General features: G+C 38.0%; 1 protein-coding gene across 1 annotated transcript; it reads left to right on the forward strand.

Moving 5' to 3' along the window:
- The first annotated feature begins 1,034 nt into the window (after nt 1-1,034).
- Nucleotides 1,035-6,607, forward strand: thoc3 (THO complex 3). The gene is made up of 6 exons (XM_041991226.1): nt 1,035-1,261; nt 3,329-3,485; nt 3,566-3,770; nt 5,431-5,592; nt 5,706-5,806; nt 6,233-6,607. The coding sequence occupies exons 1-6, from the start codon at nt 1,082-1,084 to the stop codon at nt 6,394-6,396; spliced, it is 969 nt and encodes a 322-aa protein (XP_041847160.1). The 5' UTR covers nt 1,035-1,081; the 3' UTR covers nt 6,397-6,607.
- The last annotated feature ends 11,167 nt before the right edge of the window (nt 6,608-17,774 follow it).

Genomic DNA, 17,774 nt, shown 5'->3' on the forward strand with positions numbered 1-17,774 from the left:
AGGTTTTCTAAAAACATGGATTTTCATCTTAGCAACACTTGAAATAAACTACAATTATAAAATTAAATCAAGTGGTCTTTGCCTTCATTTAAAAAAGAAATGAATGTACTGTTGTCATGGTGCCTTGGCTATGAAGATTAGGAATGGTGAAACCTTTCTAATATTCTATTAAATTTATGAATGATAACATTATTAAAAAAATAAAAAAAGAGGGGATGGCATGTGGGCCTTTTTTCACTTGGGAAATCTTATATCTCTGGTGTTTTTAATTCCCCCAAACAGATCTCTAAGCAGGTGCAAAGGTGCAAGCAAATTTGTATGGATGCTGTATGACCATATTACTTTTTCTTTGCCATCTCAGTCTGGAAACATGACCGATGTTAGGTTATTTCCTATCACATAAAATTTGTATTTTCAGCTTTTCATATTTTGCAGTGTAAAACATGTTGGGGTACTAGCTCAGAGGGACAAACTTTGGCCTCTAAGCTTATATTGGCAACTAACGGCTCATTTACAGCAGATGTTATGGACCAGATGTGTCCCAGATATTAGCTAGTTTTGACAAGGCGTATACTCCCAGATGCTGCCCAAAGAAAATTTAGATTTGGGCCATATCTAGTGAATACTGAGCTTAAAGGCAACCACACTCACCCTCTGCAATTTGTGGTAATGTGGATTATAGGAAAAATAAACATGCCCATATTTAGGCCAAATTCATATGAAACCAGAGCTTGTAATAACAGGTACATCTACATAGCTGTATGGCCTTACAAGTTGTTTATAAGTACCTACATACAATTTGTGGAATATAAAAAAGGGTCAAAGACTACAATTTTTAACAATAAATAAATTTAAAAAAATAGCTAAAACAGCTTTAAGTAAAAAAAAAACCTGAAGCAATTAAGACTAGCAAAACTGGAAAGATTATGAATGTTTAGCATACACTTCAATAATATGGATTTCCAAGGGACATGAACGTTTTAGTCTCATTAAGTACTCCGAGACACAAGATGGCGGTAACGTCCACTTTTCCCTCCGGTTCAACAACAACCGCCGCGAAGATTTGACGTAGAATTTCAAGATGGCGTCGCAATACTACCTGGACATGCAAGAAAGCTTTAGAAATAACAACAAAAGTCGGGAATTTCCTGCTCACACAGCTAAAGTCCACTCAGTTGCGTGGAGTTGTGATGGCAGAAGACTTGCTTCCGGGTCTTTTGACAAAACAGCCAGCGTTTTTGTCCTCGAAAAGGACCGTTTGGTGAGTCGCGGTGCGGTACTCTGATAGCGTGCTAACGTTAGCCATGTTTCAGCGAATGAATGGCTGTGTTTTGGGCTAGTTTGACCAGATAACTTTGTTTAAAAATTAGGCATTTTTCTCTACATAACTCATTGATTACATTATACACACTCTTTGTAACAACAAACTGCTCCAGCTTATCTTATAATGAGAGTCAAGACATTTAAGCATGTAAAATGCACGATTTAGGGGAGGTATGCTAACATAAATTGAGATTATTTTAAATTAGATATAACAATTTTAGAGTCTAATGAATCACGATGTAAACTGTTAGAGGAAGCAGATTGTAGCTAATTACACGTGATGTAAGTCAACTTCAATTTAAACGTCAAATTTAACGGTTGTGGTTTTAAGCTTCTATCAAGTTTAAAAATGGTAAAATGAACACAATAAAATGTTCAGCACAAACTAGTCTTAAACTAATAGTATGACCTGTGATCAAATTATTAGAAACGCAACAGCATTTTAACACCATCACTGTTCAAATCTAAAGCAATAATGGTCTTCTTTTCAGAATCTTTATTGTCCATTATACTTAAAACGTTTAACGAAATTAAGCGCAGTTTCAGTGTAAAATCATATGTATAAAGAATATGAAGAAAAAAAATAAAAGAATAAACTAAAATGTATAAAGATGTATCCAAATATTAAAAGAAGCATATTTGTATAACACAATTTCTATATGTAATTATTTTGTCATATTTTTTTATTTGTTCCTAATTTAAGCCAGTTATAAGTGAAATGTCTTTTTTTCTAACTTTTAAGTGTTACAGTTTATATATATATATATATATATATATATATATATATATATATATATATATATAAACTTGAGTGTTGGTGATGTTGATCCATTATTTTATGCTTCACAAAGTTTTTTTTTGCAACATTTTATTGATGAATCCCTGAAAAAATCAGTCTCTATAAGGCTAAAGCCTTTTGGAGTTCACATCAGGTAACTTCTTAGTTTGTATATTTTATATTGCCAATTCACAACAAAACAACAAGCATCACAACTCTAAGCCAGGGATAAATACTGAGAAAGAAAAAGAGAAACACAAATTAATGATAATAATGTCATATAATTACATATGGTGAGTAAAGAGAAAAATTTAAGAAAATGTCACCACGCCCACCCTAACTATAAGATTTATCAAAGAGGAAAGATTGAAGGATAATCTTAAAGGGAGATCTTACTCTCATAATCTTACTGCAGGACTTTGGATCAGATGAAGGTGTTTCAGCACAATCCCAATTCCTCCTCCTTCGTTCTACCCCTCCGTTTTGCAGGAATATGATTTTCTGGAGAGCAAGGAATTGACAAGCAAGGCCTTGAACTGGGTTTTGATGGTCAGTTAGTTGGCTATTTAACCAAGTTCTTAAAAAGGCTTTAGAAAAAGTTAATTCTTTCAGCTCTGTTTGAAAAGATCTGTATGTTAATAAATACGCTGAAAATCTTTTCTTTCTTTCTTTCTTTCTTTCTTTCTTTCTTTCTTTCTTTCTATTGTTTCTCTTTAATAAAGGTTCATTTGAATTGGCAGATAACATTAAGTTTTTTCTATTTCATAGAATTTCCCAAAATTTCTTGATGGGTTTTTACTTTCTATATTCAATTTGTCCTTTAATTTATGTGGAATATTTATGGTCAAACAACAGAATCATAAACAGCCCATAAAAATGTAATTTTATTCATTTTTAAATTCAAATTTTATATAAATTATTCAGGGTTTCTTCCAGGATATTTTTAATATGTGGGTGATGGCTTTATTATGGTTCATAATTATGCACAAATATAGACTTTATATTAATATGGATCCAAGCATACAATACAATTTACTTTTATAACATCTGAGAAAAAAAAATAATTCTGAAGGTATGGGGAGTTTTATTTTGCCATGGCGGTGTGCCATGATCCTTTACTTGTAGCAAAACCCTTGTTATTTCCTGCCTGTGCTGCTTGTTATAACACTTAGTGTCATGGCATCTGTTACCTGGGTAATTTAACTGGACTTCCTTTCCTGTCACCAGGTGAAAGAGAACAACTACAGGGGTCATAGTGACAGCGTGGATCAGCTCTGCTGGCATCCCACCAACCCAGACCTGTTTGTCACAGCATCAGGAGACAAAACCATCCGCATATGGGATGTCCGCACCACCAAATGTATCGCCACCGTCAACACGAAGGGTAGGGTCATACATCCACCGATGCCTTCTGTAGTACCAGCAATGCTCCAGTTAGAAAATTTCTAAAATCTTGTTGTTTAGGTGAAAACATCAACATCTGCTGGAGCCCCGACGGTCAAACCATCGCTGTCGGAAACAAAGATGACGTGGTGACCTTCATCGACGCCAAGACGCATCGCTCTAAAGCAGAGGAGCAGTTTAAGTTCGAGGTGAACGAGATCTCCTGGAACAATGACAACGACATGTTCTTCCTCACAAACGGCAACGGCTGCATCAATATTCTCAGGTAGGACCCCGACGGGACATGACGGGAGGAGGAAAGTGGTGCTGTGACTGCTTGTGAACGCTGTTCTGTGCATCAGGAGAGATTCACACGATAAGTGACGATAAAACATGAGTAAAGAGTGTGAGCCTGTGTCTTTCCACTACTGTTTTAACCTCATGTAAAGGTTGACCCTCAACTTTTTGGTGGAGGAAGGGCATTCCACTGCGTCTGGCTTTTTTAAAATCCTTGTACTCGCATAGATTTTATTTATCATAATTATCCAGCCCTTGCCGTAAGAGAGTCTGTGCTGCTCTGAACCGGTTTAATTGGCTAAGACACAGCATCCATCAAACTTCATGTGTCTGTTTTAAGATGAGAAACTGAATTCAGACTGAACAGTTCAGCAGCTCTGTGGAGTTTAGAGGAGGATAACATACCTTTAGGAGCTTTTTCTATGTTTGTAATCACGCCACAGATGGGGAGACTCCAGTGATGTAACAGCCAGCTGATGCACATGACGAGTGAAAATCATGCTTCAAAAAGACAAACAAAAAATGAAGAGGTTTCACTGTAGCTCCAGTCATGTGCCTTAAGTTTTTTATTTGCTAATGTAGGTCCCCATGATTTCCACAATGTGGTAAACATAGACGAAATGGCTGAATTTGACAATGAAAGTGGAATACTGTGGAATTTTCTCATTTGTTGGTGTGATCTGTTATCCACACCAGTTTAAGAGTTGTTGTGTGCCTGAGCCAAATGAACAAGAAATGCTAGATGAGAGTTGAATGCATTTTGACTGTTGCAGCATCAGTGTAACATCACCCCTCGGCAGAGCTGAAGTCTGCATGAAACTCACCCCTGTGTGCTTGAACTGCAGCTGGACGCTGTTCTGAAGATAATCAGTGAGAAAATAAATGACCAATTGTTATTTGATGAAACTACTGTACTGTCTGGTTCTGCACACGTCTGTTTGACTCATTAATTTGAATTAGGTGTGATGCAGCAGGAAAACATCCACTACCTGCACAGATCTTTGAGGAGCAGAGTTGCTGATCCCCGGAGTAAAGTCTACTCCGGCTTGTTCTCCTGTCTCAGCTGCACTCCGCAGGGATCCAGTAGCCTATTTTCAGCATCTACCTAACTTAGAACATGAGAAACTAACATGTCAAACTGAATGGAACTGAACAGCTCGGAGGAAACAAAAGCATCTTTAGTTTGGAAGAAGTTAATAATGCTTGTTTGTTTTTTTTTTAATTGATTTAGAAAACTCTTTTTTTTTGAGGGGGGATTATCAATCAAATTGAGAAAAACTGAGCTTTTTTTCTCGTTTAATTCAGAAAAAAAATTTTTTTCTATTGAATGCAGTATGCTTCCATAGAGACTCCTGCTTTAAAAAAAAACAAAAAAAACCTTTATTTACTGCTGATTGAACAGCCCCCCCTCCCCCCAATCCTAGAACAGCACAGTTATTCCTAATGGAAAATCAACCCTGGTAAATAGTTGCCTTCAGGGTTCTTAGGGAAACTTGTCATATCTTTCATCTGTTTTGGAGACATGTTTCGTAGCCGTGTGCACCTGATGTCAGGATGCGGCTTCGTTTCATCTCTTCTCTGTTGCTGTCTGTGTAAATGTTGTCTTTGTGTTGTTTGGAGTTGAAATGAAAACGGTGTGTTTGTTCCAGTTATCCGGAGCTGAAGCCCATTCAGTCCATCAACGCTCACCCGTCCAACTGCATCTGCATCAAGTTCGACCCCACAGGGAAGTACTTTGCTACAGGAAGTGCCGATGCCCTGGTCAGTTTGTGGGACGTGGAGGAGCTGGTGTGTGTTCGCTGCTTCTCCAGGTTAGTCTGTGTTTCTGTTCATGTCGATTTATATGATATGGGAAAACGGTCCCTTGTGCAGACTCTGCGAGGTCGTCTTCCATGGATACTGAGTATTTATTTTTTTGCTGCAGACTGGATTGGCCGGTGAGGACGCTGAGCTTCAGCCATGATGGCAAGATGTTGGCCTCGGCATCTGAGGATCACTTTATTGACATTGCAGAGGTGGAAACAGGTGAGCATCAGTTTGATTATTCACATTGGAAAAACCTTGTTACAACAGTTTGTGTGTCATGAAATAAAGTTTTAAGATTGCAGTATGTTGAACTCCCAGGGCTGTTCATTTAATGACCATCACTACAAAAAGAACAATTTGATCTGCAAATTTAAATTAGCCTGAATCAAAGTGGGGATTAAATTAATTCTAGTTTATTCAAACCAGTGAATATTTATAAGATTTTCCCCTCTTTATGTTGCATGTTTTTGGATTGGGTTGAATTATTGTTTTTTTTTTTTAATTATTATTAAATGTTGCACGTTGTAGCACTTTGGTCAACTTTGTTGTTTTTAAAGTGTGTGTAAATAAAGTTGCGGTTACATTTTATTTTGTTTTTTTTTTCATTTAAAGCCTTTGACTCCTTCTTCCCCTCACATGTTTTAGGAGAGAAGCTGTGGGAGGTGCAGTGCGATTCTCCAACCTTTACAGTGGCCTGGCATCCAAAGCGGCCCCTGCTGGCGTACGCCTGCGACGACAAGGAAGGCAAATACGACAACAACCGAGAGGCGGGCACAGTCAAACTGTTCGGCCTCCCCAATGACTCCTGATGGACATCTACTGTTTTGTCCTGGAAATAATGCAGGGAAATCCCAAAGCGGCTCCTACTGCAGTAACCTTCTGTCACCAGCAGATGGCGCCGCTCTCCTTAGCTTCCTTTGAAATGGCTGACATGGCACCCTGGTTTTGATCACAGATAAAAACATAATTCCCCATACTGTAAGATATTTTTATGTAAAATAGTGTTTTTTTTTATTATTATTATTAAACTGATGTCTTTATAAATCTTTTGTATTTTCTGATTATTTCATCTTGTGATAAAGCAGTGGAACTATCTCAGAGGTTTGGGGAGATTTAACGTGGTGGTTTATCAAGATTTACTGAGATCAAAGTCAGAAACACATTCTAAAAGTTTCTAAAAGGTTAACATCTTGTTAAACTTTCAGTACTTCCGAAGCAAAGCTGTGGAAGGACGCCTGCTTCGTCTTTGTGTTGTAGCATCAGAGCAGGTGAATACTGGAGGCTTTAGGCTCTCTGGACTTTGAACCGTCACAGCAGCGTAGGTCTGTGTACAAGATGAAGAAATGATGTTAAGGACATGAAATCTACAGTAACTGAACATTCCCACATCTGCTGTTGCCCTTGATTCAAACAAACTGATTCATTGGTTGGAATCAAAGGAAGAAAAGTGTTTATGAAATGGTTTATTGTTTTTCTTTTGATGCTTCTTTGAACAGAAAAAAATGGCTGCTGGAAAAATGGCAGCAGTAAATTGGATTGACTTGTTAAACTCTTTTCCAGTTATGCAATTCACAGGAAGTTTTTTTCCTCCTCCCTACACCACATTTAGACTAAAACAGACATTATCTGACAGTCCTCTCTCCTGTGATCACTTTATCTTCCTCCGGCCTGACATACGTACACAGTGTGAACCAACATGTGAGGACATCAGTTTGGGCCAGTGGCAGCTGGTCGCTCCCTGTCATTGGAGCCTGAGAGCAGCAGGCTGCAGGATGTCTCCACCTCGCAGCTTCCTATCTCTGAGCCTCCCGCTGTCCCCCTTTAATTTATTTTAATTTGGTTCAACCCTACAGGGGTAATGTGCCGTCCAAGAAAAACAAAAGAGCCCAAATGTTCCTGCGGAGTGAAGACCCTCAGCTGACTCATCCGACTGTGCTAGGCCTGAAATACACCACAAGTAAATGCTTCTATTTTTAAGGGAAACTATTGGCTGTCACAAGTGCTACTTTAACCAAAAATCACATTTTCACCTGTTACAGCTTCATTCATTATGCCTAAACTTAATCAAGTCATAATTAACAGTTTGGCGGTCGTGCCGTTTAAAGTTTGTGGAGTTGTGAAATACTTCTAAAGTAATGGAATTTATTTTTATTATTTATTTTTTGATTATTTTTTTTTCCTTTGTGTACTGTGAACTTGGGTATTGAAAGGCGCCAAGAAATAAAATTTATTATTAATATTATTATAAAGCAGAGTTCATGTTCAGCCAAATCAGTCCAATCTAACAGAACACTGTTAGATTGGACTGCCAACAAATGTTGCACCTTCCTTTGGGTCTGTTTGCTTTCACACTGCACTTTGCTCAAGTGGACCAAACCACCTGAACAATGTCATAGAGTTACAACAAATAATCAGTGTTTCCCCCTATTGACCAAGGACAAAGAAAATCTGGCTAATTGATTAGCTAGGCCCTAAAAACAATGGAGCAACACCAAGTTTATGTAGTCTGGTGGTTTCTGTTTTTACTTTGGTGTTCAAACCTAATAATAATAATAATAATAATGGATTAGATTTATATAGCGCTTTTCAAGGCACCCAAAGCGCTTTACATTGTGTGAATCCATTATTCATCCACTCCTCACTCATACCTGGTGATGGTAAGCTACGTGTGTAGCCACAGCTGCCCTGGGGCAAGCTGACGGAAACGTGGCTGCCAGTCTGCGCCTACGGCCTCTCCGACCATCACCGAACATTCATCCACACATTCATACACCAGCAATGCCAACACTGGAGGCAAGGAGGGTTAAGTGTCTTGCCCAAAAACACAACGACAGATGACTGCGGGAGCGGGAATCGAACCGCCGACCTTCCGATCATTGGACGACCTGCTCTACCGCCTGAGCCACTGCCGTGCACACTAATGCACTTTTTACAAGAAGCTTCCCAGTATGACCAATCAGAAGGGGACTCGATGTCACTTCCTCTCTTTGATTTACTGGATGGTTCATTTCCAAGCAAACTGCCCCAGAATTCGCTTGCAAGTGAACTGAGACCCCCAGTTTTCTAAATATTAAGAAGCCTGTCTAATAAAGAACACTTAATTAAGTATACCTGTTCTACTGCTTAACACAAATATCTAATCAGCCAATCACATAGCAGCAAGTCAACACATTTAGACATGGTGACGACGACTGGCTGAAGTTCAAACTGAGCATCAGGATGGGGAAGAAAGGGGATTTAAGTAACCTGAACGTGGCATGGTTGATGGTCTTAGTGTTTCACAAACAGCTGGTATACTGGGATTTTCACACACACCCATCTCTATGATTTACAGAGAATGGTCTGAAGAAGAGAAAATATCCAGTGAGCAGCAGTTGTCTGGACCAAAATGTCTTGTTGATGTCAGAGGTCAAAAGAGAATGGGCAGACTGGTTGGAGATGATAGAAAATCAACAGGAACTCAAATAAGCACTGGTTCGAAACCAATGTATGCAGAACAGCATCTCTGAATACACAACATGTCCACAGATGGGCTACAGCAGCACATATTAGCTAAGAAAAGGACTCTGAGGCTACAATTCACACAGACTCACCAAAACTGGAAAATAGAAGATGGAAAAGCGTTTTCTGGTCTGATGAGTCTCTATTTCAGCTCATCATTTAGATGGTAGGGTCAGAATTAGGTGAATAAGGCAGTTCTGCAGGAAAAAAGGGCAGTCTAACCCAGCATTAGTAAGGTGGACCTAATAAAGTGGCTAGTGGATGCATATAAACTATAAAAACAGTGCAATATTTCAGTCAACATGACCAAAAAAAAAAAAAAGAAATACTTAAGTTGATTTGTCCAAGGATCAACATTTCAAAGCCAATATGCAAATGAGTTGAGTAAAGTACCTGGGATTGAATTTAGCTTTGTGGCCCTGTGCAGTTGGATGGCCCTTGAGCGCGTCATCCCATCAGTCTCCCTGTGATCCCAGCTGTTATTTATGTCGCTGTGTGGAGCTCGGTCAATATTCATGGATGTGATTGCCTGTGAGTGTCATGGGACAATGAATCAAATATAGCTGCCTGCAGGGTCTCCTTCATCTGCCTTTTTAGTCGTGTGAGCGGGAAGGTCTATCTCATTTGACTTTTAATGGTCTGATTTACATTTTATACCTCACCCTTGCATTTACCCTTGGCCTATAAATCACTGTTGTTTTGGCATTTTTATGCAGCTCCACAGCCTGGTAGACAGAAAACAGTGTTACTGAATAATACACTTAATCGTCTCTAGTTTATGAAAAATTGTCAAGGAGGTAAACAAATTTGTTAACAACCTAATCGTACTGTTGATAAATGCTCTTCTTGTTGCCATATGACAGCAAGTAAGTAAGCCTTCTGTAAAGCTCATGGACACAGAAAATCTGTTTTAATGCTACTTTTAACTGTTTTAATGTCATGAGATGTGAGATTTAAGTATAAAAAAGTTGGCCTTTTATGTCTGGTTCTTCTTGTATATCACAGAAATGTTTTCTCTTTTTTTGTCATTGTTACAGCTTTTCCAAAGCTTGTGGAAGGCTGATTTAAGATCTGTTTTAAATTTGAAATCACAGTGATGAGCCATTTTAAAAACAAACAAACAAAAAACTAGCTAGTTTTGTCTAGTTTACCTAATCTATGGGACATCAATGGGAGAAAAAATAGAGCTTCAACATAGACTTAAAATCAAAGCAGTGATTTTAGCAGAGGGTGATGTACCTCTACAGTTACTGTCTGGTTATTCTAAAACCAAACTGGTTCTTAAAAATTCCAACCATGAATTGGATCTGATTGGAACTTATATCAGTCCAGCCCTTGATCCAAGTAAAAATCTTTCAGTAAAGTATATCTATTTTTTTAATGAAGGGTTGCAGGAAGGATGGGGCCTGGACAGCCAGCAAGCTACTAGCACACTGGGATGTAAGAGACTCACATATAAAACAGTACAAGTCTAAATATCATAATCATGTGGTCATGAGATATATCAGACTCACATTTTATATGCCACACTGGATTTATTTTAATAACTTCTTTACAATGAATTAAAGAACTTTCTGATCCATAGCTAAACTCTGACCTGTACTGTGATGTTATTTTACATATTTTGTCAAAGCCCATGTCTGGTTGCGACCAGCCTATGGCTGCTCAGGCATCAATCTGCACTGCTGCAGCCAACTGGATGATGCCATTTAACCTCTGTGTTCTTCAATCTAATTGATACAGACTGTAGCTGTGATTTTGCCTGCAGCTATCAACTCTTTTATGGGAGCTGTACTTCAGTTTTGAAAAATATAGCAGTAGCTTCCATGCTGACGTGGCCCTCAGTCTTTTAACATTTGTTTCTTCTTAACAGTGCAGGAGGTGAAATGGTGTCAGGGTTGAGCTCGCAGCAGATGTCAGGTTTCACTTGGATCAATATTCTCATTCATTGAACAGCAGCTTTCCCCGAGGTGATCGTCCTCTGTTTAATCAAAGCGAGCACTCAGATTGTGCTGCAGCATGCTGATCAATCCATTCACATACTAATGCTTCCAGACATGGTGTGTTCCCGTGTGTGTGCACGTGTATCAGGGATCTGTGGTCTTAGTCTCTGTGTGTGTGTGTCAAGGAAGGGCAGCTGCATGCAGAGAGATAATCAGACACACCCGTCCATTTGTTTCAGTCAAAACGAATTAGTCTCCAGATCCGTTAAAGGGCACTTCCGCTGTTGTGGATAATTGCTGGGCTGCATTGATCAGAAGTTTCCTGATTGATATGTGAACTTTTGATGAGGTGTGATCTGGTGAAACTCAGACACTTTACAAAATGTTCTTAGTTTCATCTGAACAATAATGATATAGAAAATATATTTCTATAAATATATGAAGCTTTTAAATTGCTTCATTTTCATCTCAGTCTTAACTAGAGATGTAAATAAGTTTGATCATGACATAATATATTGATCCTATGAATAACTCAATGTTTGTTGCTGATATGACAAATAATGTCATGGTATGACTTTGATTTAATATGATTAGATTTGATTTGCATGTACCAAATGACTACTGTATCACTGTTTAAAGCTTTCTGGTGTATCCGTGGTGCTGGCTCATTGATCATTGAATTGATACGATGATGTAGATTGACTCAAAGTTGAAAAACTTGATTTTGTCCAGGGACACAACTTACCTTTTGATTTTTTCCTTGTGCATAAACAAACAAACAAACAAAAAAACTTCTCAACTATAGAAGAATATAGACATATAGACATTCTGGGAACTGGCCCAGCAAGGAAAGGTTAAGGTTATTGTGTGATATATTTTTAAGATTCTTAGTTATTGCTGTTGCTTCTATTTTCTTTGTATATAGCATTATCTCAGTGGCTGATACTGGCTGATTTTGAGTTGTTAAGCAGATTTCTTTATTGTTTTTATTCTCTTAAGCAGCATCGCTAACTCCAACTCCCTTAGTTCTGTTTTTCACGTTGTTTGTACCACATCCCCTGCCGCAAAAATTAAAGCAATATTGTTTCACCTTTAAAACCTTGCCACAGTTCTCCTTTTCGTCTGTTAAGTTCTCAGGAACCCCTGTACAGGTGGTCTGGACTGGCTCTCCACCTATGAGGGCCCAAGTATTAGACCCACTAGAGCAGTACCCAGTTGGGTATGGCCTAAAGCCTGGCACACACAAAGATTATGGTGCTGTTTTTGTCCCGATTTTGCCTCTTCCCGACCAAGGACAGCAAGCGCCAGATTATCATGAGTATTAAAAGATTTTCCTGTACAGTTATCGTTTAGTCTGAGGTGTGTTACGAGCAGATTTGTCCCAATCATCGGCTCCGAAACGGGTCGTAGGCGAGAATGGGAAACATTAAACATGTTCAATATTTACGACCCGATATCTTCATGGGTGTGAGGAAAGCCGACGACTCATGAATTGTGACTGCCTGGATGGTGACATGGAAAGGAATGTAGCCAATCAGAGAGCGACCTGGCAGGGGAACAAGAAAGGACATAAAGTTCGTGTTCACACTGTTTCCAGTCTGTTATTTTTTTTTTTCCAGTTCTGGCTTTTTCTCTAGTCCCAAGACCACAATCACTCCCCCGTCCTGTATGTCCCCTTCCATGCTGTGCTGTGTGTTCTGATTGTTGCCAGTTGTTTCTATGGTTCTTCTTCTACGTTTTTGTCACATTTGGTCACGTGTGATCTCTGCCTCGGAGGACTAGATTGTAGATCAGTTGTAGGACAGCATCATTATGTGTGTGTTGTTCTGTGATCAGATTATTGGAGCACACCACACACATTATGATCAAAACTGTTTAATGCCTGATTTTCTTTTCTTGACGTGTGATGTCTCTAACTGATAAAAGATCTCATAAGATAGATGTGAACCAGGCTTAAGACTACTTTAAGCTGGTGATGAGGAGACATAACCTCTAACAGTCATCATCTGAGTATCCATCTTCCTTTGGTAACACACCCTGCTAAGTGACCCTTTTTGGTGTTAGGTGCACCTTTTAATAGCAGCTCTCCTCTCACAGATCTCATGCACTTGTTGGTTGCCAGGAATCATCTAATGGCCTGTAAGAACGATGTGGAGAGACGTTATCAATAAACCACTTAACGTTTTAAAGCCCTACAAGGAATCATGAAGTTAATGGCCACATTTCCTCTGACATACCTGCCTTTAAAAGTCATAAAAACAGAAAATGCACAGTTTGTGTCATGATGAATACCACAGTTTCAATTTAGTGGCTATTTTACATTTACTATGAGACCAGGATGGTACACAAGTGTGAATGTCCTGTAATAAAAACCTTGTGCTTAAAATTGTCCTTGAAGTAAAATCCTGCATGTCTGATCAGAAAATGTGACATTAGCAGTATATATTACATCACTGAACAAGGAAATATGGGGATGGTATGGGAAATTAAATTAAACATATATATATATATATATATATATATATATATATATATATATATATATATATATATATATATATATATATATAAAGATTCAAAATTCAGCTCAAAACAATTTTTTTTATTATACACATATTTTTATACTTTATACAGCCACACATTCCACAACAACTGGGACAGTCAAACGTTTCCCGGTCTGTAATGTTTCCATTCCTTCTCCCAACACGTAGACATTTTTGCATTTATATATGCGGACATACACTTTCCTTCATTATATGCTTCATTCTGCATAAGTTAGACCCTTTCTCTTTAAAAGTGGATCGTTTTCTTTAAAAGTATGCTTGTATGTTTTCATCAGTGTGTCTAAAGAAGACTTTGTGCTGAAATGTGTTTAATTATTTTTATCTTTGGTGTGAGCTGAAAAATAATTCAATTCTGAGTATCTTTGTTCTCCATTATTTGTATGTTGAGATTTGCTACCCTTCATTGTCACCTTTGAAACCTTTCTGACGTTCTCAGTCTAAGTAGTCCTGTGCGGTACTGAGTAAAGGGCTGTTCAGTAGAATCTCGTGTATGGTGTGGGATGTAATTTTTTCCTGAGCCTGCAAAAAAACGTAGCTGATCTGCAGCATTTCACACTTAGCTTCATACTTTGTTTCACACTGGCGACTTTCTACTTTTATCTTGTAACATTGATCCATTCTCCACATATCTTTTTCTCAGAAACTATTATTTATATTTATTAAATTTATTATGCACATATTCTTTTCAAACATCATGGGAAAATGAAAAATGCACAGAAAGAGGACACTAAGTGATGAAGAGTTTTAGTTATTTCGTCCATTTTTTCTGAAAACATGTCCTAAGCTGTTAAATGGTGCTGGGTTGTGACTATTTCTAAATTCTACAAAATTCCTAATAAGAGAAATACTGGAGCTGCAGAAAGGCCAGAGTAGTATCTGTACTCTCTTCTTCCTCAGCCATGCCTTTGTAATGTGTGCAGAATGTGCTTTTGTATTCTCTTGTTGAAAAATGAATGGACAACCCTGGAAAAATGTGGTCTTGAAGGCATCATGTGACTTTTCTGCGTCAATGCTTCCTTTACAGAAGAGGAAATGAGCTTTACCAAGGACACTGATATAATCCCATGCCGTCAGAGAGCCTGGCATTTGGACTTGTCTGGACTCCTTTCTGTTGCACCTTTTTCTGATTTTGAGTTGCAGATATAATCCTAAACTCCCAGCTCGACAGCAAACAAGATCCAGAATCAGAGAGCAGCTGTAAAACACCTCTGACAATTTAATAACTACATAGACTCTGATTTTTTTCTCCAGGAGCTTAAAAACAAGTTGTAATCACAACTTGTTTCTGCTGCTTTCCAACTAGCCAAAAATAATTAGTTTACATGGTGAGTCCATAAATCCAAACATTTGTTTACTGTCATGAAAGATAGAGCTGCCTGCCTGATACAACTAAATTCAAGTCTCATTATTTTTGTGTTTGTTTATAAGCAGCATTAGTCAGTGCAGCTCATTTTCTTCTTAATGTAAAAGCTGCCTTGATAATTGATTACCTTGTTCATTACTGATGAAACTGGAAGCTGAAACCTGATCATAGCAGAGTCACCAGCTTCTCACAGGCCTTCAAGGCACTTACCACAGGGAGAGTTAATCGTCTGCAGATTGAAATGATTGACATTTTGGGGGAGGAAATTAGATTAAAGTAAGGTTTAATTTGTATTTGAAGTCTTATTATAATTTTTTTTCTTGCAAACTTCTTTTCATAATTTGTTTTCATATTAATAAAATTATATTTTCACCAATATCTCTATTGGATGAATCGCATTATCATTTTTGTTAATACTTTGGGGTCTTGAAGTGTTACCGTACAAACTGAATAATAACAATCCATTCTCCAATAAAACACGATCAAGGCTTATGAAAGCTAACAAACTGATTCATTTTAACATCAAAAACATTGTAAATGTGCTAAACAAGATGATTTTGGACACTTGGCCACATTCCAACCTCAGGTTTATTTACTGTTTTCCAGTAACCGTATTAGCTTCTTGCTTCTACATGTCACTGGTTAATTAGTTTTTAAAAACTGACATGAAATCAGATCTAAGAGTGTAGTCCAGAATTAAGAAAAAAAATATCTTTTTCAAAAAGCCAATTTGATTAATGGAAAGACTTTCACACAATAAAATGGCCTGTTTTACTATTTAGCAACTCAGTTGTTATAACAGAATATTTGGAAGTTGGGTCGACATAATGTTTGGCCGGGTCTCATTCACTTTAATTCAGTTTTTGGTTTGTCAAACTCATTTTACAGCAAACAAAACACTGTTACACTGATGTGATACAATAGGATTTCTTTTAGTGAGACCAGCTTAAAGTGTTACTAGCCTCACTTGTACTAATGTGAAATAGTTCAGCTAACTAATTAATGACACTGAAACAAACCTAATCTTAGTAAATAAACTGTCAACAGTGCACACTGTAAACTACCTACTAGTTTTTAATTTTTGGTACACCAAGCAAAACCAGAGTTATAATAAAAATGTAAGGGATACTTTTTTGTGTCTGCTACTATCTTATTTGATGTGTGTTTGGTGTAGGAAGAAACAGTAAAAACGTCAGATTCTAAGGAAAAACCTCCTCACACCCCTTTTCATATTGGCGGAAAATGCATGAAATCAACCAATCAAAAGATTAAGACAACATAATACATTTAGTTGCTGAGAAAGAGGGGAAGTTGTGGGAATGATGGCAACCAAAATCCAGCAAAGACGGATTAAAGTGCTGCCTCCTGGCATGGCCTGGTAATGCAGTCCAGTGTACAAATAAAGACTTTGTGGCACCAGTGGATGTGAATAAAGCAGGCTAACAGAGACATCCAGACTTTCCAGGCAGCTTCCAGGTGTAAATACCTGACATAATGTTAATGTGATTCAACAACAGCTGAAATAAACACAGGTGTAAAGACAATGGCAGAATTTTTCTCTGTGAAGATAAGCTGTGCTCAGCAAACCCTCCAGGGAAAAATAAAATGTGCTGCAGGCACAGAGTTTATCACAGACAACAATATGACAAGTTTGAGTTTCTAATTTGTGGCTTTGACCTCGAGGGAATAAGCAGCTGAACGCAGATTACTGCTTTAACTGAAAGTGCAGGAGTCAGGAGTTTTTTCAGCAAACTGCTGAAAACCAGCTCGGCCAAATGCTCCAGATAAAGACAAGAAGCATGAGGATGCACACACAAGTGAAAGCAGGGAGGAGACAAAAATGCAGCATTGCACATTAAAATAAAATGTCATTTTTCATTTTTATTGGTCAAGAGCTCCTTTGTTTTGCAGCACATTCATTCAGTCGGTGCACTTAAGATCATCTGAATTATTTCAGACTGAATAAATAAGTACACCCTGTTTAATGCAAAGGAAAATGGGCTTAAATATAACACAGCTTGTCTACATACAGTATATTTTCAACTTGGTGAGTTTCCACAAAGAACATGATCTGCATAATCTTTCAAGTAAATTATAAATCGCTACAGAAAAAAATTGTGCTAGTTTATTTGATTTTAAAGAAAGACAATGGCCTGCAGGGAGAATGCCAGACTATTTAAATGACATAACCTGTTTTATTTTTACACATTAAATATCCAGACACTAGGGATAATTTAATTTACTTTCTATTAAATTCACCATTGATTCAGAATAAAGTCTAATATACGTTATGCACCAGTTTCAAACAAGATTAGTGTTTTTTATTAAATGTTGAGAATTTGTCACCATCAGTCTAAACAGCAGCATGTTATCATGCTGATGTTGTTATTTAGCCTGAAGCCCTGCTGTTAATAAGTAGAGCCTCACTACCAAAACTAATGACTCAATGCAGACTTAATGATGATTAACTCACTATTATCATTGCTATATTTTCTCGTTCTAGGAGATTTAATAATCTGTTACACTGTTTTCTGAGTATAAGTAGATTTTGTTTCCATAGATGAATACAGAAAAGAAATGAATTTGTCAATGTTTCTGCCAGGCCGCACAATGGTGTGGTGGTTAGCACCGCAGCCTCACTGCAAGAAGGTTGCTGGTTCAGCTGGGGCCTCGGCTGGGGGATGGTTTGCATGTTCTCCCCATGTATGCAGGGTTCTCTCTGGATACTCCGGCTTCTGTGTGAATGGTTGTTTGTCTCTCTGTGTTGGCCCTGCAATGGTCTGGTGACCTGTCCAGGGTGTACCCTGCCTCTCACC

Source organism: Melanotaenia boesemani, chromosome 7 (assembly GCF_017639745.1).
Source record: "Melanotaenia boesemani isolate fMelBoe1 chromosome 7, fMelBoe1.pri, whole genome shotgun sequence".
In the NCBI taxonomy this organism is placed as follows: Eukaryota; Metazoa; Chordata; class Actinopteri; order Atheriniformes; family Melanotaeniidae; genus Melanotaenia; species Melanotaenia boesemani.

What these genes read in the sequence shown, in the direction of transcription:
- thoc3 (XM_041991226.1), top strand. Translation starts at nt 1,082, where the DNA reads ATGGCGTCGCAATACTACCTGGACATGCAAGAAAGCTTTAGAAATAAC. An exon ending in TGTGTTCGCTGCTTCTCCAG is followed by an intron (nt 5,593 to 5,705) that starts GTTAGTCTGTGT and finishes TTTTTGCTGCAG; the next exon opens with ACTGGATTGGCCGGTGAGGA. An exon ending in CATTGCAGAGGTGGAAACAG is followed by an intron (nt 5,807 to 6,232) that starts GTGAGCATCAGT and finishes CACATGTTTTAG; the next exon opens with GAGAGAAGCTGTGGGAGGTG.